We start from the raw sequence: 24,070 nt of genomic DNA, 5'->3' as shown, positions 1-24,070 counted from the left end.
GTACCAGCTTGTGTGACAAGGTCTAGAAAAATTAAAGTACAATTGCTACTCAGCAAAGGTATAAAATGTAAATTTTTAGTATATATTATTTATATAGCTGATTTCTAGGAGTCGATAGCAACAGACGTATTTGTAGTCTAAAGGTAATAATTATTGATAATAACTTAGATATGAGTTGATTTATATCAATTTTGTGCAACTTGAAGCCTTTTTTTTCAGTTTATTGCAGTACGTTTAGTTCTTTTCGATATATATCAGATCTCCAACGTTTCTATTACGTTTTGGTTTTCAATATTTTTTTCTGCTTGCAACACTGAAGAGACAACGATTGTTGAAATAGGCATTTGGTTCGGTAAAGTTTTTGGGTAGTTTGATTTGATTACTACCATTGAATTGATAATTCTATTTGCAGACTGTTAGTCTCCGAGAGTATAACAAGTCCAGTAGCTAAGTACCTCGGTTCATTTAAAATTAAGGAATGTTTCTCCCTCATTTGCTGTTATTCCAGGTTTGGTTATATTTTCAGTACTTTTCGATTATATTAATTCTCCAACTAACGCTTCTAGTAGGTTTTGTTTTTCATATATGGCCCAGAGGATCACGAAGATAGTTTTTTTTTATTTGCATCTGGTGAGGTAAAATATGTACCATTCAATGTGATTAGTAGTAAGTCATATTTAATACAATAGGTATGTTCTTATAGGGATGGTCGGTAAGAAGTGTGAGGATTTCTTCAGTAATAGAAACAAATATATGCTGGATATGCAAGAAGATGAACATCTCGGCCATTTTTTTAAATTGATGGTGATGTTGTTTATACATGTTATATATTTATATACTTTCACCGACTGTGCAAGACCATTTTGAGTAATCAAGAACATAAACAGCCCATATTAGTATTAACTTCATAGTTAAGCGCAGAAACGGTATTGCCGCTAAGCTTTCATTTAGTTTTTGTTGGGTTTTTTTATTTTGTTTTTGGCAGTAAAGTAGGCGGCATACTCATCATAGGGTTGGTAGGGGGCAATTTAAAAAAAAAATGATCGTCAAACCCATAATAGGAACTTTATTTAGAACTCATTCAGTTCCGGTATCGGATCTGGTATTGCATTAACCTACATTTTTTATTCGAGTGTCACTGATGAGTCTTTTGTGGACGAAACGCGCGTCTGGCGTATATATAAAATTTTAATCCTGGTATCTATGATGAGTTTATTATACTGTTCAGCAGCCAATTTTCAAATTTGTTTTTTTATTGGTCAGAATAGTTTTTACTCTGTTTTACATAATACGTGTTGGCACTTTTCTGCATAAAGCTATCGGTTCAACAAAAAGAAAATCGCTATTTCTATCTTAAAGGAACAATACAGAATATGCAGTTCAAAATATAGATCCCCCATTTTCAGTGATAAAAATTAGGGTAGGCTATCAAAAATTAGTGTAGGTAGTGGTACCGTAAACACACATTTCTATAATTTTTTGTTTGCCTGATAATGTTTGTGTAGACATCTAATATTTTTCTGAATTAGTCACTTGTTATCAAATTCTTGGGATTTAAAGTTCAAATGAACTTTGTTTCTGCAAGGAAAACCAATTGAGGGTTATAATTTTTTTTATAAATACCTAATCGAACCCATTACTATGAAGAGGCGCTAACAAAAGTCCATTAACTGGTGCGTCCTGTTTTTGTAGGAAATCCGACAAGAATTTCATCTTTACTATGTCTACGTAAATCTTCTTTCTGGAAAAGAAAAACTCATAAGATATAACATTGCAATTGCCGTCATATACGAACTTTGATCGAGCTGTTTAAAGTAAAACCATTTAGGTGTGAAAATAGTAAAATCACAAAAATACTGAACTCCGAGGAAAATTCAAAAAGGAAAGTCCCTAATCAAATGGCAAAAAAAAAGCTCAAACACATCAAACGAATGGATAACAACTGTCATATTCCTGACTTGGTACAGGCATTTTCTTATGTAGAAAATGGTGGATTGAACCTGGTTTTATAGCTAGCTAAACATCTCACTTGTATGACAGTCTCATCAAATTCCATTATATCGACAACGATGTGTGAACAAAACAAATAGACACAATAGGTAAAAATGTCAAAAATAGGGGTACAGCAGTCAACATTGTGTTATCATCTTAATCACTATAAAAACAAACAAATGTAACAAAGAAGCACAAAAAGGAATACATCAAATTAAACATCCTCATTTTGCTTTCTTATTATACGATTTTATTTATCTATGTAAAATCCACCCATAAAGGATTGAAAGATTTTTTAAAGTAGTGGCATAGAATCGCGCGTTTGACGTCACACAGGTAGATATAAAATAATTTTGTCGGTCCAAGTATGACGGGATACATAAGTACAGAGTCACGTCAAATGGATATCACAAAAAAACAGACTTAACGGTAAAAGTAATATTAATAACATAAAATAAAAACACCTCACCTGTGTACTATATATAAATTGTGTGTCACTTGCAAACTCGCTTTAAATTTTAGCTCGCAGTCGAGATGTTTGGTCAGAATTAATATTAAAGAAAAATATGACTCAAACCAATTGATCTATAGCTTGGAAAACATACTCCTTCCCGAGACTTGATGGTAGATTGAAACTACTTGTCTAATATCGTATAGCGGGTTATTTTCTTGGGGATAATATTTCGCGATTTAGGGGCAACAAAGTATACGAAACATTTTGGCGGTTTTTATTTTTGTGGATTCTAAAATCCCAACTAAATATATCTTTTGCGGATACTGAAATTGTTGCAGGTAAAAAAATGTAAAAGTTGACAAACAAGATCCAACTCCAACTGGCTTATTCCTCAAACAAGAAAATTAATCCACGCTGGTAATCAAGTTATTAGAAAAATAGCTATTCAAATCAAACCGAATTAAACATTGAAAGAAGAAACTGAATTGGTTGACAAACAACTACTGAATTTACATTCTTGCAAACCTTATTTGGACAATTAGCTCTGATATGCCCAAATATGGAACAATTAAAACAACTACTGAATTTACATTCTTGCAAACCTTATTTGGACAATTAGCTCTGATATGCCCAAATATGGAACAATTAAAACAACTACTGAATTTACATTATTGCAAACCTTATTTGGACAATTACATGTAGCTCTGATATGCCCAAATATGGAACAGTTAAAACAACTACTGAATTTACATTCTTGCAAACCTTATTTGGACAATTAGCTCTGATATGCCCAAATATGGAGCAATTAAAACATCGTTTATCCTTGGATTTCTTGTTTATTAATTTCTTTATAAATTTAACAATTTTATCAAATCAGCTTTTAAACATCTCCCGTAACAATTTTCTTTACTTTCTTTAACTTGACTTTTAACATTGACAATTGACATATTACCAGACTCAAACTCTGTTGCCAATTAGATAGCATCATTTAAAGTATTAGGATGCTTGAAAAAAGACAAATTTACCCATTTCTTTATCCAATTTACCAACAAAAAGATCAATAAAATGAGAATCTAAATTATGAAAATGTTTTGAATATTCACGATATTATATTTAATATATAAGAGAGGCGAACGATATCAAAAGTATCTGCAAACTCATAAGTCGAAAATATGCCACCGCCATGGCAAAAACAAGAAAAAGACCAAAAGGCAAACAACATAATAGAAAACACAACAAAAAAAACTAAAGACTGAACAACATGCATAAACCCCACAACCCCACCAAAAACCAGTTCATAAATCCAAGTTGTTCTTCATTGAAATATACTGTATTAAATTTAATGACTGTAAAACATTTGTTGTTAAGGATGTTCGCTACTCTGTTAAAAAATACCAAGCTTTTTAAAAGACTATTATGAATTGATAGTATATTGATAAAGTAACTCAAAAAGTAGAAAAAAATGGAGGGTCCGTGTGCTCATTTTCGAGATATAAGCCGTTGAAAATTTGGCGGGAAATAATTCTCTCTAGATTTTTCATATATTTAACATTAGCACCTAAATATGAAAAAATAACAAGAATTTTATAAAATTTTGAAATATGGCTTTTTAAACTTTATGTAATAAAATAATGAAAAGAAAAGTAGGGTTAGTGGGCAAAATTTTACAATGACAATACATGGATAAAACCAGAGGATTCTGAAAATCTGGCAAAAAATCAAAAAATGGAGGAGCAAACATCCTTAAGCCTGGAACTTATGTTTATACGATTACAATCTTCCATTATGCTTTATTTTCAGCCAACCAGTTATGATGGGTTTCAAACTTCCTTTAATTATGTTGGTCATGGCCGGTGTTGTTCTTACCCGTTATGCAGGTAGGTAAAGGAAATTAATATGGCTTGGGATTGAACTATATGAAATCTCAAACAACCTTACCCTGTTGTATTCTCGATTAGTGGACTAAGAAACAGTACTTGAAAATTTAAGGTTAGTAATTTGAAGTATGTTCTTTTATGCCAAATTATCCAAACAGTAGAACATCTGAAATTTTATAACGTCACAGTACTTTCATGTACATACAAAGACGTAACAAATAATGTAAGTCTGTAATTTCAGACCCTTGTGTATACAGTGTTATAACACAAATAAAGATAATTCACAAGTTCACATTTCCTTTCAATGTCATAGTTGGGTTGGAACCAAGTAAGTTTCTGCAACAGTTGTCGTCCGATGTCATATCTTACCGTTTTTTATTTGGTTTGAGAGTTTCGGATAGGGCAAATCCAGACAAGCGCGGATTTTTTAAATTGAGTTTTGGTTCTCATTTATGGTTCAGAGTCCCTTTCATATCCTTTATCTTTTAAAGTATTTCACTCTTCTGTTTCAAAATAACCAAATTTAAAAAAAAACTGTTACCAATTGATAGTATGTAAATAATATAACTGAAAAAGTAAAAAAAAAATGACAGGTCCGTGTCCTTGTTTTTTTAGATATGAACATTTGATAATTTGGCGGGAAACAATTTTCTCTAAATTTTTCATGCATTTAACATTGGCACCTTTTTTTCTTTTAAAAACTATGAAAAAATAAAAAAGGTTTAACAAGATTTTCAAAAATGGTTATTAAAACTATCTGTAATCCAATTTTGAAAGGAAAAGTACTGTTTTGCCACTACATCGATAAAACTAGGGGGTTCCGAATATCTGACCAGAAATAAAAAAATATTCAAGAGCAGTAAACATCATTAATTCTTTCAAACGTACGAACCAACCTATGTAATAATCTCAATTCGTGCAAACCTATCATTCTTGAATTCTTTCTACCTACCTGTTCACTCCCTATCTGCCAACTCCAACCAAATCCAACAACTGACTTGCCCCCACGCACATATTCGCCATTTCTACATTGCAATTCATTTTGTATTGTCATCCACCTGATATCCTTCTAAACTCATAACAGATGTTATTTTTCTTCGCAGATAGGCTACCACGATGCTTATATCCATGTGCATGGAGAGAAAATATACCACTTCTGTTTGAGTTGGAGGGTATTTGGATTCTCAATAATCCATCCAGTGGTGTTATCACAAACTTATCTCGACCAATAGGACATCAGACAACAACCTCTGAATGCATCATGAGACAGGGGCCTTTCTTTCTGTTAAGGTATGATTGCATATAACAGAAAATGTAGAGTAAATGTCAGTCTTGGCAGTCATTAAAATACAAATCACTGTTAAATATATAAACATTGATCGCTATCTGTATAGCCTGGCCACATGATGGCCAAACCCTATTACGCAATTTAATTCAAAGAAAACCAACTCTCAATGTATAAAATAAGTTATGATATGGTTGGCAATCAAACAACTATCCACCAGAGACAAAAATGTAACGTAGATGCAAGAAAATATTTGTCACCGAACGACATTTAACATTGAGCAAAACCCATACCGTAAAGTAAACAAACCAAAAATCAACAAAAAACCTGGATTAATGTATAAAACACTAAACAAAAATTAATAATGACTACAGGCTTCTGACTTCGAACAAACACACACAATGACATAATGTGGTGGGGCAGTTTACACGTGTTTGCTTGTGCTCAATCGTCCCTTAACCTGTGACCGTTGTATAACAGCACATCATGAGAACTAACTATAGGAATCAGTTGAAAAAGGCTTGACTAATTAAGACACAAGCAACCGATCTAAGGATGATTGCAGATATAATAAATAAATCGAAGGATATCTTTATTTGAAATGTTTAAGGCAATAATCTTTTTTTTTATTTAAGAGTCACTAAAGTCGAACTATTTACCAGATTTCGTCCAAAAAATGCTGTGAATATCCAAGCAGAGGGCATGATTTTTTTTAATTATTATTATTATGCAAACTTAGCGGTGGGAAAAAGTAAAATCTCCCCCTCCCCCCCCCAAAAAAAAACCTAACGCCGAGGAACATTCAAAACGGAAAGTCCCTAATCAAATGGCAAAATCAAAAGCTCAAACACATCAAACGAGTCATATTCCTAATATTGTATAAATCTTTTTTGTATCTTTGATATGCCTCATGAAAATTGTTTTTAACATTTTGCAAATTTTAATTTTAGAGATGTTTCATTTTATGAAATGTATAAGTCATTATGAAGTAATGTTTTAGCGACAAAGATGGCAATGCATTAAATTGCATCGGGATGCATGCATAACAAAAGATATATACAGATAGAATTATTATATAATGAAACATTCCAATATACTGAATTTGATGCAGCATAACACTTATTACTATTTTTGTTTGATAGAAAGGAAAAAAGAAAATTCTACTGCCTCAAGTTTTTGAAAATATCGGATACCGACTGGTACTACTTTATCGGCAAAGGTAAATGCTATGTTAAATATAACACGTTATATTATAAAAACTTTTCAAAACTTGTTCTTATCATTAGGTGATTTCAATACCGAATTATTTTCACACTGCAAAACTTTGTTGATGATCTTATGGCAAACAAATAATTTTATTCAAAATACAACCACACCTTGATATAATAAGCCATGATAACTTGTTCAAGTCCCAACAAGATCAGTGAAGACAGATTTTGCAAGACATATATAATACTGAAGAAGACAAAAATCCTAATAGTAAACAATCAATTATTTATTTATCTCTCTAAAATGAAACGCTTTTTTAAAAAGTCATCTGCTAATTAATCAAAATGAAACTTGATTTTGCAGAAAGTGACACTATGTCTTTTTGCGAGCTGTGTGATGGGTCAAAATTTGTTGGGCCATTTTATTCTTCAGGTAAGAAATCGTGATATTTTTTCTCTATATTCTATGAACTTTATATCCTGATAACAACTGGTACCGTACTGGATACGGGAGCAGTTATCGAGTTTGTCGAAATATTTATTTAAGTATTACAAACAAAATGACAATTAAAATTTCAGTAGCGAATACATAACACGGATACAGATACCCGTCTAAAAATATGAGGGAGCGGTACTATTTTAATCGCCGTTTACATCTATTATTCATTACATCTTCCACTTTATATTCCGTGTCAAGTCGTTTATTTTAGAACATCAGATACTGACTAGGAGTTTATGAATCACTGAACATGCGAGGGTCAATGTTAGATTGCAGGATAATTCCTAACGAAACAAAGCCCTTACACATGAATTTTATAGTTGAAGGCTATATCAGTGATTGTGTATTTTTTTCCGTTCTAATGAGATTGAGAATCTAAGTGTGGTCAAGTGTCATTGTAAGAATTGGTAACACGTTCCATGATTTTTTTGCCATCAATTTGTCCACCAAACAGAATGATATCCGAATGAAACATTTCCAGCGCCACATCCAATAACGGCCTTAACAAATAAAATACAGGCTTGTTTGAGGCAGTTTATACATTCATAAATCTATTATACACTATGAACTATGTGTTCCAAAAAATAGAGCATAATTTAGTATACGGCAAATAATAAACAAACCCGTTTAATGTTAGGTTAAGAACGTGTGTAAAACCACATCATGGAACGTGTTACGAATTCTTACAATGACACTTGACCACACTTAGATTCTCAATCTCATTAGAACGGAAAAAAATACACAATCACTGATATAGCCTTCAACTATAAAAAAAAAAATAAAAAAAAAATTGGCCAAAATAAAGAAAAATAGAAAATTTAGAAGAAAAAAATATTAATAAAATGCTAAAAAATAAAAAAATAAAAAAATAATTTAAAAAAATAAAAAAAAAATATTAAATTTTTTAATTTTTTTGTAAACTCAAAAGAACACAAAAATTTCCTGATTTTTTTCAAAAATAAAGTAAAAAAGTATTTGACAATTTGCAGAATCATGGACATTGAAAAAGTATTACGCTGGAAAATTTTAAACACCATTTTTACAATTTTACATCCTGATTTTAAAATGAGTAAAGGGATTGTTCATAAGAAATAAATTCGTTATCTTGGTGTAATCAGGGGTGCAAAGAATTTTACACCGTTGTTGAAAATTCATACACCCATTCGGCTGCGCCTCAGGGTGTATGAATTTTCAACAACGGTGTAAAATTCTGTACACCCCTGATTATACCAAGATAACTAATATTATTTCTTATGCAGCAAAAATATACTGCAATCTGATTGGTTAATTACCCTGGTGTAAATAACACCCCACCCTGGTTCACGCCGGGATAAAAAAAAAAAAATTGCCAAAAATTTCAGAACATTTTATAAATTTTTTTTTGCCAAAATAAAAAAAAAAAAAAATGTTAAAATTTCAAAAAAAAAAAAAAAAAAAAAAAAATTTCAAAAATATTTAAAAAAAAAAATTTTCCGGAAAACTCAAAGAACGCAAAATTTTTCTGATTTTTTCAAAAAATTAAGTAAAAAGTATTTTACCATGCGCAGCAACATGGACATTGAAAAAATGTTACACTGTAAATTTTTCATTACCATTTTTTCAATTTTACATCCTGGTTTCAAAATGAGTAAAGGAAATGTTCATAAGAAATAAATTCGTTATCTTGGTGTAATCAGGGGTGTACGGAATTCTGTACACCCCTGATTACACCAAGATAACTAATGATATATCTAAAAATAAGGATATGTGTAACATAAAATAATTCAGATATATATATAGTATGTTTGATTGCGTTGTACCATTAAAATAATGACCATACCTTTGCTACATGTATTGTGTAAATTATTGATTAACAGGACACACTTCAAACTTCTTGCCATCTTATAGTGATGTACGTGTTTTAATACACATCAGTATTATATGTTTGTATTTAAGCCACCAACCATCTATCTGAATTACTGATTATAGGACTTTATGTCCTCTAACCTTTTTATGGGTGTATGTGTCAATTTCGTTGAATAATCAATATTTCTTTTCCGAACAGTTCAAAGTAAGTATCATATATTCATTTTAGCTTAATAAATTTTAGGTGTATATAGTTGCCAAAATTATATCCTTTGGGTAGTGCTCCACAATTAATGGAGGAATATACAAGAAACTGAACTGAATTTAATACATGCAAATACTTTTTTCTTGCAATGACTGTCTATAATTATCATTTGGAGTTCGGTATTTTTGTTATCTTACTTTTTGCTGTTGTTATATTTTTATTCTTGGATTGTCATTGAAACTGGTTTTAAAGTAACAATTTCAAAACAATAAAGCGTTTCTAGATTAAGAAATTGCACTTTTCTTTCTTTTTTCACACCAATGTTACAATTTAATTTTTTGTTCTATGTGACAAAAATTGTTTCCAGTTTAGCATGAATTTAGGTTCGTTACGCTATAAGAAGTTCATAAACACACCACGTCAAGGTCGGAATGAAAGAGTTAAATCAGATGCTTTGTATGCACGTAAAAAAAATTAGCAAAAGCTTTTTATAGAAATTCCATATGTGATCTACTGCAAATGGGAACTCCGTAGGATGGATTATAAAATATAACAAATACGAAATAAAAGATAAGAATGTAATGATTTGTGAACTTGCACATTGTTCAGTGAACAGTCTTTTTCTGAGTTAAAGATAAGACGTCAGGAAAAGACATGTGTCCAGTCTCAAATTTACCCGAGTACATGTCTCCAGCGAATGATCCGGGATATTAGCGTCTTCCGTGAACTATTTTGAATGAATTGCTGTATTTATACCCCATGGTTCATATTACATTAGCCTTATTTGGCTCAACATTTTTAGAATTTTCGGTGTGTAATGTTTATAAAATGTTGAATAATTTAAAACTCTATTTTTTCTCCCCTAGGTATAGATTGCCTTAGCTTTATTTTGGCACAACTTTTTGTAATTTTCAGTTTTTAATGCTACTCGACTTCGTATTTGATTTGGCTTTCCAACTATTTTGATTTGAGTGGTTTTATATGCATGCATATTAAGCGTTACGTACCCTGTGAAAGCGCTTTATCTCACTTTATTTGATTTTCAGTTGATTCTCTCGTCCCTATTGTTGTCTATTTTATAGCTGGACTTAGCACCAGTACACTACCTTAAAGCCATATTTAACGAATCTCTGGTGATTGAAATGCTAAGAAAACCATTGAAATGTATATAATTATACTTAATAAAATGTTCTCTGTGTACGTTTTTTTTCCCTATAAATATAACGAATCTGTAACGTATAATCGACAAAATGCATTTCATTCATCTACTGTTGGTCCAAAACTTTGGCTGCTATCTAATTTTTGTGTTTTTTGTCGAAGTTATCCGATCGTGATTTTATAGTAAAACTCAAATATATAAATTATAGCCATTTTCTTGAGGTTAAATGTGAAGTATTATGTGACTTTGATATCAAATACTGTGTTACTCAAATCCTTTTCTTTTAAAAGCATAAACCACATCGAAATAAAATTATCTCATTACTGCACATACTGCTGCGCATTATTGTATTTCCTGTTTGTCAACGGTATGATTTGTATTTTTCATGTCGTTAGATCAACCGTCGTCATTTGACAGGACTCGACCAATTGGTTGCAATTTGCCGTCTACATGTCCAAAAACCAACGAAAAACAAGTTCATTGTTCAGATTCTGAGCCATATGATAATGGACGATACTGCAAAGTTCAAACGTCAAACAGACGTTATAGGTATATGAGACGTCAGTGATATGATTACCCAGTCAACTTGGTGACTCAGGATATAGGAAAGTGGATATTAATACAGGAAATATGAAATAAATATGATCACGCAGTTTTCCATCGTCTTGTTTTCTTTATTGGGGGTCTCATTTGGGGTTCTAATCTTGGATCCCGCTTACTGTGTTGTCAGATTCCCGTATCCCGCTTATACTATGTACGTAAGCAGTTCTCATCACTTTGCGTCCGGCGTCCGGCGTCGTCCGTCGTCGTTAACTTTTACAAAAATCTTCTCCTCTGAAACTACTGGGCCAAATTTAATCAAACTTGGCTACAATCATCATTGATTTTCAGTTGATTCTCTCGTCCCTATTGTTGTCTATTTTATAGCTGGACTTAGCACCAGTACACTACCTTAAAGCCATATTTAACGAATCTCTGGTGATTGAAATGCTAAGAAAACCATTGAAATGTATATAATTATACTTAATAAAATGTTCTCTGTGTACGTTTTTTTTCCCTATAAATATAACGAATCTGTAACGTATAATCGACAAAATGCATTTCATTCATCTACTGTTGGTCCAAAACTTTGGCTGCTATCTAATTTTTGTGTTTTTTGTCGAAGTTATCCGATCGTGATTTTATAGTAAAACTCAAATATATAAATTATAGCCATTTTCTTGAGGTTAAATGTGAAGTATTATGTGACTTTGATATCAAATACTGTGTTACTCAAATCCTTTTCTTTTAAAAGCATAAACCACATCGAAATAAAATTATCTCATTACTGCACATACTGCTGCGCATTATTGTATTTCCTGTTTGTCAACGGTATGATTTGTATTTTTCATGTCGTTAGATCAACCGTCGTCATTTGACAGGACTCGACCAATTGGTTGCAATTTGCCGTCTACATGTCCAAAAACCAACGAAAAACAAGTTCATTGTTCAGATTCTGAGCCATATGATAATGGACGATACTGCAAAGTTCAAACGTCAAACAGACGTTATAGGTATATGAGACGTCAGTGATATGATTACCCAGTCAACTTGGTGACTCAGGATATAGGAAAGTGGATATTAATACAGGAAATATGAAATAAATATGATCACGCAGTTTTCCATCGTCTTGTTTTCTTTATTGGGGGTCTCATTTGGGGTTCTAATCTTGGATCCCGCTTACTGTGTTGTCAGATTCCCGTATCCCGCTTATACTATGTACGTAAGCAGTTCTCATCACTTTGCGTCCGGCGTCCGGCGTCGTCCGTCGTCGTTAACTTTTACAAAAATCTTCTCCTCTGAAACTACTGGGCCAAATTTAATCAAACTTGGCCACAATCATCATTGATTTTCAGTTGATTCTCTCGTCCCTATTGTTGTCTATTTTATAGCTGGACTTAGCACCAGTACACTACCTTAAAGCCATATTTAACGAATCTCTGGTGATTGAAATGCTAAGAAAACCATTGAAATGTATATAATTATACTTAATAAAATGTTCTCTGTGTACGTTTTTTTTCCCTATAAATATAACGAATCTGTAACGTATAATCGACAAAATGCATTTCATTCATCTACTGTTGGTCCAAAACTTTGGCTGCTATCTAATTTTTGTGTTTTTTGTCGAAGTTATCCGATCGTGATTTTATAGTAAAACTCAAATATATAAATTATAGCCATTTTCTTGAGGTTAAATGTGAAGTATTATGTGACTTTGATATCAAATACTGTGTTACTCAAATCCTTTTCTTTTAAAAGCATAAACCACATCGAAATAAAATTATCTCATTACTGCACATACTGCTGCGCATTATTGTATTTCCTGTTTGTCAACGGTATGATTTGTATTTTTCATGTCGTTAGATCAACCGTCGTCATTTGACAGGACTCGACCAATTGGTTGCAATTTGCCGTCTACATGTCCAAAAACCAACGAAAAACAAGTTCATTGTTCAGATTCTGAGCCATATGATAATGGACGATACTGCAAAGTTCAAACGTCAAACAGACGTTATAGGTATATGAGACGTCAGTGATATGATTACCCAGTCAACTTGGTGACTCAGGATATAGGAAAGTGGATATTAATACAGGAAATATGAAATAAATATGATCACGCAGTTTTCCATCGTCTTGTTTTCTTTATTGGGGGTCTCATTTGGGGTTCTGATCTTGGATCCCGTTTACTGTGTTGTCAGATTCCCGTATCCCGCTTATACTATGTACGTAAGCAGTTCTCATCACTTTGCGTCCGGCGTCCGGCGTCGTCCGTCGTCGTTAACTTTTACAAAAATCTTCTCCTCTGAAACTACTGGGGCAAATTTAATCAAACTTGGCCACAATCATCATTGATTTTCAGTTGATTCTCTCGTCCCTATTGTTGTCTATTTTATAGCTGGACTTAGCACCAGTACACTACCTTAAAGCCATATTTAACGAATCTCTGGTGATTGAAATGCTAAGAAAACCATTGAAATGTATATAATTATACTTAATAAAATGTTCTCTGTGTACGTTTTTTTCCCTATAAATATAACGAATCTGTAACGTATAATCGACAAAATGCATTTCATTCATCTACTGTTGGTCCAAAACTTTGGCTGCTATCTAATTTTTGTGTTTTTTGTCGAAGTTATCCGATCGTGATTTTATAGTAAAACTCAAATATATAAATTATAGCCATTTTCTTGAGGTTAAATGTGAAGTATTATGTAATTATGTATTATGATCACGCAGTTTTCCATCGTCTTGTTTTCTTTATTGGGGGTCTCATTTGGGGTTCTGATCTTGGATCCCGCTTACTGTGTTGTCAGATTCCCGTATCCCGCTTATACTATGTACGTAAGCAGTTCTCATTTTTAGCTCACCTGGTCCACAGGGCCAAGTGAGCTTTTCTCATCACTTTGCGTCCGGCGTCCGGCTTCGCCCGGCGTCGTTAACTTTTACAAAAATCTTCTCCTCTGAAACTACTGGGCCAAATTTAATCAAACTTGGCCACAATCATCATTTGGGTATATAGTTTAAAAATTGTGTCCGGTGACCCGGTCAACCAACCAGGATGGCCGCCATGGCTAAAAATAGAACATAGAGGTAAAATGCAGTTTTTGGCTTATAACTCAAAAACCAAAGCATTTAGAGCAAATCTGACAGGGTTAAATTGTTAATCAGGTCAAGATCTATCTGCCCTGAAAATTTCAGATGAATTGAATAACCCGTTGTTGGGTTGCTGCCCCTGAATTGGTAATATTAAGGAAATTTTGCTGTTTTTGGTTATTATCTTGAATAATATTATAGATAGAGATAAACTGTAAACAGCAATAATGTTCAGCAAAGTAAGATTTACAAATAAGTCAACACGACCGAAATGGTCAGTTGACCCCTTTAGGAGTTATTGCCCTTTATAGTCAATTTTTAACCATTTTTCGTAAATCTTAGTAATCTTTTACAAAAATCTTCTCCTCTGAAACTACTGGGCCAAATTAAACCAAACTTGGTCTCAATCATCATTGGGGTAGTTAGTTTAAAAACTGTGTCCGGTAACCCGGTCAACCAACCAAGATGGCCGCCATGGCTAAAAATAGAAAATAGGGGTAAAAGGCAGTTTTTGGCTTATAACTCAAAAACCAAAGCATTTAGAGCAAATCTGTCATGGGGGTAAAATTGTTTATCAGGTCAAGATCTATCTGCCCAGAAATTTTCAGAAGAATCGAACGCCCCGTTGTTGGGTTGCTGCCCCTGAATTGGTAATTTTAAGGAAATTTTGCTGTTTTTGGTTATTATTTTGAATAATATTATAGATAGAGATAAACAGTAAACAGCAATAATGTTCAGCAAAGTAAGATTTACAAATAAGTAAACACGACCGATATGGTCAGTTGACCCCTTTAGGAGTTACTGCCCTTTATAGTCAATTTTTAACATTTTTCATAATTTTTTGTAGATTTTTTGAAAATATTTTCCACTGTAATTACTGGGCCAAGTTCATTATAGATAGAGATAATTGTAGCAACAAGAATTTTCAGTAAAGTAAGATGTACAAACACATCACCATCATCAAAACACAATTTTGTTATGAATTTATCTGTGTCCATTGTTTAATATGCACATAGACCAAGGTGAGAGACACAGGCTCTTGAGAGCCTCTAGTTTTGTTATTTCCCGTGTCCCGCTATACTTCATTTCCTGTTTTCACGGCACAATAATTTGATTTTCACGTGTCCCGCTTGCGAAAAATCGTCAATCTCGCGTCACGCTTAGACCCCAGTGAGACCCACTTTATTCAAAGGGGAGGAGGTGGTATTTTTACCGCACATTCTAATCCTTTCACTTCAAAACCTTCCAGAACGTTAACACTTGACTTTAATCCCGATTTTTTTCAGTATTGTTAAGCTTAATCTTCTTTTAAGATTTATGTGTCTTATTTTGTTGACTGTTGTTCATCTGTTCTTCTTTGGGATCAATTAGAATTCTTCAAATGTCTGTTATAATATTTTCTTACGAACCACTGAAAAGAATGAATACAGACTTGGCAGAGATATTCCCAACGTATGTCCCAGTTTTGTTACTTTGGTGTATTTTCATTAGCAAATATGACCGTGACCGTCGAGTCCTTTTCTATTTTCTGATTGGTAAAATTTAATTATAAAAGTGCTTCAACAAAGTATGAACTGATGAAAACCAAACTTAAAGGATATGGTCCTGTGAAGATCTAAGCAATTGATATTATTTATTAAATAAAGGCAACAGTAGTATACCGGTGTTCAAAAGTCATAAATCGATTGAGAGAAAACAAATTAGGGTTACTAACTAAAACCGAGGAAAACACATCAACTATAAGAGGAAAACAACGAAACAACAGAAACACTGAAGTGCAACAAAAATAAACGCCAACATGCCAAACGAATTATTTGATAACTGCCATATTCCTGACTTGGTATAGGACATTTTAAGAAATTTTGGTTGAAAATGAAGCTCTGTTAATAACTTTGCTTTACAGAAGTAAAAAATACTGCAAACGGAGAAAAAAAGGAGGATTAAAGTTATGAAAACAAAACTTCTATTAGAAACAGGTAAAACAACCCACCCTACATATACAGAAGACTAAATTAGCAACAATTGGCTATAATGTTCACAAATGTTCCAAAAATATAATAAGGGAGAGGGTTATGTACAGCACCGATATATTTTACAAACGAAAAAGGCGTGAGAAACCATAGGGACATTAAAAACTTATAAAATGAATACAAGCTGCATGGCAAAAACACGAAAAAAAAAGACCAAAGGCAAATCGAAAATTATGATCGAAGCTTATAAGGTTTCAACTCCCTCAGGCAAAGTTGGCTTTAGATGGATTTGGCTAATTATTTTAGGTATTTTGGACATATAGCTCTTCAACGGTTTCGGTACTTATACATCTTCGGATTTCAAATATTTGGCTTTGAGCGTTCCTGATGAAGGTATATCCAGATAATCGCTTCGGACGCAAGATATTATTAAACGTATGGTTTTCAATTTTCTATAACCTACTGCGTTCTATGGTCTCCTGTAGTTTAAGCCCACCATCCACGTCTAGGTCATAGACCATATGGCATGGTTTTTTTGTTGGTTTTCTTACATATATTTCCCCACTATAAAGATTATTACTATATTTCCCACGATTTCAAAATTGAGTAGATGTTTTCTTTATTGTTTAGAAAATAGTATGAACTGCTTAATTTTCAGTTGATAGCTAACAACGATTCATAAGGTACAAACAGGAAAACGAAATCTTAAGTTATACAGTGTCATCTTCGTCGTCATCAATGTTTTTAACTGCAACCAGACGAGTATTGACATTTTGACATATGATAGATTTTGTTCAAAGCAAACTCAACCCTTTGAAAACACAACAGATTTCTCTTTCAAGAAAAAAATTAAATGATGCTGAAAGATAGACAGGAACAAGTCATTCTTCTTTGTCCATCCGAACTGAAGGGAGAATATAGGGTAGTTTTGCTATAAGGGGAGACATCAAATGTATGTCTTGAGTGAAGCTCTTATTACATATTGTTTAAAAGTAGATTCACAAGGAAGAAGTGTGACAAGGGAGAAATTTAAATTGTAAAATTGAGAATTGAAATGGGTAATATATCAAAGAGATAACAACCCGACCATAGAACAGAAAATTTTACGCTCAATTTGTTTAGGTCGCAATGATCTATTTTACATATTTCGTGGACAGCTTTATAGCGGCGCAAATTTTGTGTGCAAGTTATAGTGTCTGTTTGAAACCATAGCTCATGCGTATGCTGCATGGAGGGAAAGTAATGAACGCATAAGATCAGTACATCTGTATCTTGTGACTTTATTATTAACCTATCCCTGTTTCCTTTTACACCGACTTCGTCTGAGTAGAATTAGGGTACTTGGAAGTGGCTAGCTAGATAAATGACTTCCTCATGTATCACAGTAACTGTTGATCTACCATGATGCTGAACAATTAATTCGCCAAGAAATCTGATTATGGTCTACTGGTTCTCACTGACTCAAAGAACAGTCAGGAATTTGACGACCTTCTATATATGACCGGAAACACTTTAACAAACAAACAAAAACTTGATTCAGTTTTAGAATAGCGTCTGCTATTGTAAGATGTGTAGCAAGAATGATGGTACAATATTTTGTAATCATGAGTACGAAGATGGTCTAGGTCTGAAGCATCATGCAATATACTAAAATATACATGATCTTTCCGTGCTCCCATACCGTCGATAAAGTTTTTGTGTATGCTTATTCCTCGCATATTAATAAGCAATTAAGAAGGAGAACCCTGACATATAACACACTTATCCCATTGTATTTCACTCCTACTTCTATTAGGGCTTGCTTGACATAGTTTAACAGGACTGTGAATGTGTGCCATATTCCGGGTCTGAAACGTGACCATAGGATTTTATTTGTATATTACAATTAAAACAAAACTATCAATTAAAAAAAAACAATAAAAAAATATTTCCTAAAACAAAACAATGATCTTCAAACTATCTGGACTATTCAAAACATACAAATCGACCATACAATTAGCAAAACAGAGAAATGAAGTTAGTGACAATAGTGTAAGCTACAAAAACGATTAACGGTACGAGAAAAGGCGTGTTTGAATCAAGGCAGAATTATCACTAAATTTGTGTTTTAAATTGCTATTTTCTTCTCACCGATTGACATTACACGAAAGATATTTTGCACACATATGAACCATGTCTTATTGGTGTAATCAGTGAAAAAAATCCGTCCAAGTAACACGCAATAAATTTTCTTTCGTTCAAAATGTGGTAAATTTCAGCGAAAAAAATAGTCTTACTAAAGTTATGAAATACTTATACTTAAATTATATAGAATGAAATTCAAAACAGTGTGGCTGTGGCCATTGATTGACACATTAAATTCATCCATTGACTGGGACAATTTACGTGAACGTTTGTCTGTAACGACCACTGTTCACGACGTACCTACGATAGACATTTAAACTGTGGGATCACCAAAGGTTTCTTAACGCCTTTAATTATAAAATAATTCGAAAAATTAATAAGGAATAACCTTATATAATTGATATAAATCAAAACATCGTGTTATTTCTGATCAATTTTTCGAATTACTTTCTTAAGGTGTTGAAAACCTTTGGTGACCCCACAGTTTAAGTGTCTTTAAAAAGTACATAGTGAGCATTGGTCGTTACATATAAACGTTCACCTAAATTGTCCCAGTCAATGGATGAATTTAATGTGTCAATCAATGGTCACAGCCACACTGTTTTGAATTTCATTCTAAATCAATTCAGCTTTCGTTATATAATAAATTTAGTTTCTCGGCTATATAATAAGTATCATTGACAAATAACACAGAAAGCAATAATTTTATTTTTCGTGTTGAAGATAACCTGTATGAGGAGGTATTTTTGGGTACCGTAAGAAACTACAAAATTTTGAAAAACGTGACCACGGTAGCGTACGACGACATTCATGATTGTAAAATACAATGAATTTCCAATAGTTTGCATATAAATATAGCCGTGTGTTATCTTACTATACGTAACTAATATGAAATCTCGAACTTAAATACAATTATTTCACAATACTCGCCCAAACAATTTTTATGACAATTATGTTATGGAAAGGCAATTTTATAATTATTTGGACTACAAACGATAAGACATAACAGATTATTCAACCGAAACCATAACAGAAACATCAAAAATAAATACATGAATTTTGGATGTACAAAATACCGAGACACATCGTATAGCAATGCGAATTCACACTCTGCAATAAACAGTCATATTCAGGAATAGGTCATAGTTGGTACTCAGCAGATAGACGACATAGATGTTAAACCACAATCTACAACGTGGAACACGTGGTTAAAAGGTCGTTAGTTAGTTTAGACACAGACAGATCGTATAAATAAACCAATTCGTGATGGTGTCAATAAAATTTACGGAGTGTCATTTTTAATCTTTCCTCCTTATAACTCTGTTGGAGCAGTTTCTTCGTAAGGAGCACACTCCTGTATATGAAATATATGTATATTAAATTTGTTATATTAAGGTATATAGGTAATTTTTTTTTCTGAGACAAGTGCCTGTGAACGTCTCGTCCTTTTTTCTAAAAAAAGTTCACCGGAAGATACCAAGACCTTCTTGGTAAATATTCCGTATTAATTTCACAAATAATGCACGATGGTCTTGACGTAAAGATTCTAGGTGTTTAACGTGACGGTACCCAAATTGCACCTATTTTGACAGTTTTTTCATCTACATTTTTTTATGATAAAGACAAAAATGTCCATTCTGTGTTTATTTTGTAGCCGTATCCTTCTTTATTATAAAGGTACACCAATTTGATTTTTATTCCATATGGAATCATAGAAAAATTGGTCTAAACTGACCTCCAAACCATCAATGATTCTGAAATGAGGAGTACCCAAATTGCATCCATGCCTAAATTCACATCGTCAAAAGTTTAATAACAGAGCTTTTGTTTAATTTCTTCAAATATTTTGAACAATTGGATATTAGTCCATGCTTACTCTTCATTATTTTTTAAATGGATACTTGTAAAATATTGTATTTGCTCATTTTAAAAAGATGACGTTTTGATGACGTCGCATGGCGACGTTTCAGTACATTTTGCTTTTTCAGTAAATACTTCATCTGTTGATAAATACTGTGAACGTTTTGTGCATATTTAAATAGTTTTACCTATGTTGAAAGATGTGCTTAGTATCAAATCATAAAAATACAAATTGTTTAGTCTCTATGAAATCTTGTTAGATTTTCGCTGCTACTTTTGCTAAATAGGTGCAATTTGGGTACTCTGTGCAATTTGGGTACCGTTACGTTACGTTGTTTGTCTTCTTAAAAACGTGTTATAATGTTCTTTTTTTTTTTTGTAATTAAGAAACCGAAATTTAAAATTTTGACACAAATTGTCCTTCAACTGTATCGGAAGGTATATTCAGTTTTATTACATATTTAAATTGACTATGTGAATAATAGCTTGTATGCAAACTTTCTTTTAATTGGTTTAATTCCGACCTACGAAGAGAAATACGTAAACGTGATAGACTACACAAACAAGCTCGTAGGTCCAATAGTATTCCAGATCTGAATAAATATAAAAAGCAAACAAATCATGTGAATAATTTAAAACGATACACAAAAGATCAATTTTACTTAAACGCAAATAGGTTGTTGGACGAGTTTGCATCTGGTAATTCTAAATCGTATTGGAAAAATTTAGTTAAGACATCGGGTAATTCTACTCATATCACTTAACTTAAAAAAATGAAAATGACGAATTAGTCACTGAAAATTACGATAAAGTATGTCTTTTGAATAAGTATTTTTGTTCCATATCTACTATTAATGAAAATAATGATAAATCTCCAGAATTTCTGACTAGGTCAAATTCTAAAATAGGTATTTTCTTTATAAACTCAAATCAAGTCATTGATATTTTGTTATACTGTCAGTGTACCCTTATCATTGTTATTTAATTTGTCATTTGAAAAGGCAGAGTTTCCTAGTCAATGGAAAACAGCTATTGTCATGCCGTTATTCAAAACCGGAGACAAATCACTGATTTCCAATTATAGACCAATCTCATTATTATCAGCAGTGGGTAAAGTTTTTGAAAGAATTGTGTTTAAAAATGTATTTAATCACTTAATAGCAAACAAGTTATTATACACATTTCAATCAGGTTTTATTCCAGGTCATTCTACCGTTCACTAGCTAATAGAAATTTACTATAGGATATGCATGTCACTTGATGATCGCTGTATAACATCTCTTATATTATGTGATATCTCGAAAGCTTTTGATAGGGTATGGCATAGTGGCCTCTTAATAAAACTAAAAGCGTATGGTATTGCTGGAAATCTGTATAAATGGTTTGAAAGTTATATTTCAAATAGAAAACAAAGCGTTTTTGTTTCAAATGCCTATTCGCCTTTTGATAATACTAATGTAGGAGTTCCGCAAGGCTCTGTATTAGGTCCCCTACTATTTCTCATTTATGTAAATGACATGATAGCTGATAATTTGACAAGTCTAACTCGATTGTTTGCTGATGATATATCTCTTTCTTATTCCAGCAATAACCCTTACACTATAGAGGATGTCTTTAACAGCGATTTAGAACAAATTTCAGTATGGTTTAAAGATTGGCTTATTAATTTTAACCCTAATAAGACAAAGGCTATGATATTCTCCTGTCATACTTCCCCAGATGATATTGAAATAGAATTTCAAAACCAAGTAGTAGAATTTGTCTCCTGTCATAAACACTTAGGGATTACTTTTGATTCCAAAGGTAAATTCCATACACATATAGAAAATATTTTAAAGTGTGCAAGCACAAGATTAAATGTTCTTAAAAAATTGAAATATGTATTGAATAGAAATTATCTTGCTCGTATATATTTAACTTTTATAAGACCCGTTATGGAATATGCATGTGAGTTATGCGATGGTTGTACTCAACAAGAAGCCGACAATTTAGAACATGTTCAGTTAGAAGCAGGGAGGTTAGTAACTGGGTTGCCCGTGTTTGCTAGTCGGGAAGCTATATATTTTGAAACTTGCTGGCAATTGCTTGTGGACAGAAGAAAATACAGAAAGCTCAATATGTTCTATTCTTTACATAATGGGACTGCCCCTGATTATCTCTGTGATTTAATGCCCCCGCTTGTTGGTCAAGTATCTAACTACGATTTGCGAAACAGTAATAATTATGTAGTACCCGGTTATAGCGGACTAGACATAACTAGAAAATCCTTTTTCCCATCCACTACTATTGAATGGAATAGCCTTACCCCCGACATACGTACGTCCAAGAATATATATATATCTTTAAACGAAAGATGAAGTCCATATTGATACAGCCACCTTCCTTTTTTAGTTGTGGGGATAGAAAATTTAATATCATTCATACACGTTTGAGAAATATGTGCAGTTCTTTAAATTTAGATTTATATATTTATAAACCAAGTCCCGCATGCAGCTGTGGCCACCCTGTTGAGGATACTAGTATACACTATTTTTTAGAGTGCGCTTTTCACAACGAAGCAAGGGAAATACTGTTTTCAAAATTAGAAAGTTATGCTATATCCATTGAGCTTCTATAAGCTGGTGACGGTGACCTTTCTTTTCAGCAAAACAAAGACATTTTTGAGTCCGTACAATCTTATATCAGAATAACACAAAGATTTAAAACAATCAATTAACATTCTAAATTTCTACTTTACAACCTTTCACCCCTGTCCAGTTGTTTCATTAGTATTCCTTATTATATTATATTGGGTTTTTTTTATATTTTTATTTCTAATTTTTGTTTGAAGTATGTATAACATGCATTACTACTATGTTTTTTTTCGCCATTATCTAATGTACTTTGTGTTTATATTTATATTGGGAGAGGACGTCTCTAATGTTGTTATAACTTGTGTCCAATCCCTTTTCCTACTTTCGCAAATAAAATATGTTTAAACTAAGCAAACTTTCTTTAAAAAAATCACCGTTTGATCAAAACTATATCGTAGCTATCAAAATCATATTCACCGAGTTGGCTCAAATTCTCATATTTGATTTATATCATACTAAAACGTATGTCGAAATTACAATAAGTCTTAATAAACAATGCATGTACTCGATGATATATATCAGAATTTCGTGTGTATCTATGTGTAGGCCATCTAATGAACTATCGGGATGACCTCCGAATACTACCGACGGTCACATAACCTGATATAAACGTGAATGATAGATATAACCTCGTGTCATTTGATTTTATAGGTCTGTTTGATTTCATGTTATAGGTTAAAAAAATAAGTTAATTAACATTTTACCTGTTTAAGGATGATTTTTTTTTATTAGTTAACGAAATGGTTCACCGTTGTTTCACTTTCAATGTTGACATTCTTTTCCTTTTAATGGGTGACTATGACTTATGCTTGCGTAAACAATATCTAGCTGAACATGACTAATGAATGCGTAACCAAATTATAGCTAATGGGTTAAATTGAAGGTCCAATGAAAAAAGATTTGTTGAGGTCGACTGATTATTGACTTGCAAGTAAATAATTCATCAGCGTTATTTCCGAGGTTAGGCATATTCAAATTGGCTGCTAAAACGAATTATTATTTCCTTATTTCACTTTTATTAATGATTGGACCAAAAGAATTTTTTTTTTTTTTCATATTTCGTCTTATATTTTATCTTATTATTTCATCAGGACGATCACAGGGGCTTGTTACAATTGCCGGGTTTACTATCCATACGAACCCCTAAAAAAACACAAGGGAGGAAGCTAATTTGCGACAATGCTTCAAATTATTGTTGTAATTTTTTTCTAAGACTTTCACTTACTTTGTGACCTGGATAAATATGTTCCCACTTGAATTATCTCTCCAATGACATATATTTGTTACCTTAAGTAACCTATATAACTATTGTAATCCTTAAAACAA

At 32.5% G+C, this 24,070-nt stretch overlaps 1 protein-coding gene across 1 annotated transcript; it reads left to right on the top strand.

The window, feature by feature from the left end:
* The first annotated feature begins 439 nt into the window (after window positions 1-439).
* Window positions 440-11,179, top strand: LOC139523972 (uncharacterized). Its single transcript, XM_071318471.1, has 6 exons — window positions 440-508; window positions 4,247-4,323; window positions 5,427-5,613; window positions 6,751-6,827; window positions 7,181-7,249; window positions 9,360-11,179. The coding sequence occupies exons 2-6, from the start codon at window positions 4,257-4,259 to the stop codon at window positions 9,392-9,394; spliced, it is 435 nt and encodes a 144-aa protein (XP_071174572.1). The 5' UTR covers window positions 440-508; window positions 4,247-4,256; the 3' UTR covers window positions 9,395-11,179.
* Window positions 11,180-24,070: the final 12,891 nt, after the last annotated feature.

The sequence above is a fragment of the Mytilus edulis genome, chromosome 5 (assembly GCF_963676685.1).
Source record: "Mytilus edulis chromosome 5, xbMytEdul2.2, whole genome shotgun sequence".
Classification (NCBI taxonomy): Eukaryota; Metazoa; Mollusca; class Bivalvia; order Mytilida; family Mytilidae; genus Mytilus; species Mytilus edulis.
This window is presented reverse-complemented; position numbering and strand designations above follow the sequence as displayed.

Excerpts from the sequence above, each read along its gene's own strand:
- LOC139523972 (XM_071318471.1), top strand. The coding sequence starts at position 4,257 with ATGATGGGTTTCAAACTTCCTTTAATTATGTTGGTCATGGCCGGTGTT. Across the intron at positions 5,614-6,750 it reads GGGCCTTTCTTTCTGTTAAG|AAAGGAAAAAAGAAAATTCT; the intron begins GTATGATTGCAT and ends TTTGTTTGATAG. Across the intron at positions 7,250-9,359 it reads TGGGCCATTTTATTCTTCAG|TTCAAAGTAAGTATCATATA; the intron begins GTAAGAAATCGT and ends TTTTCCGAACAG.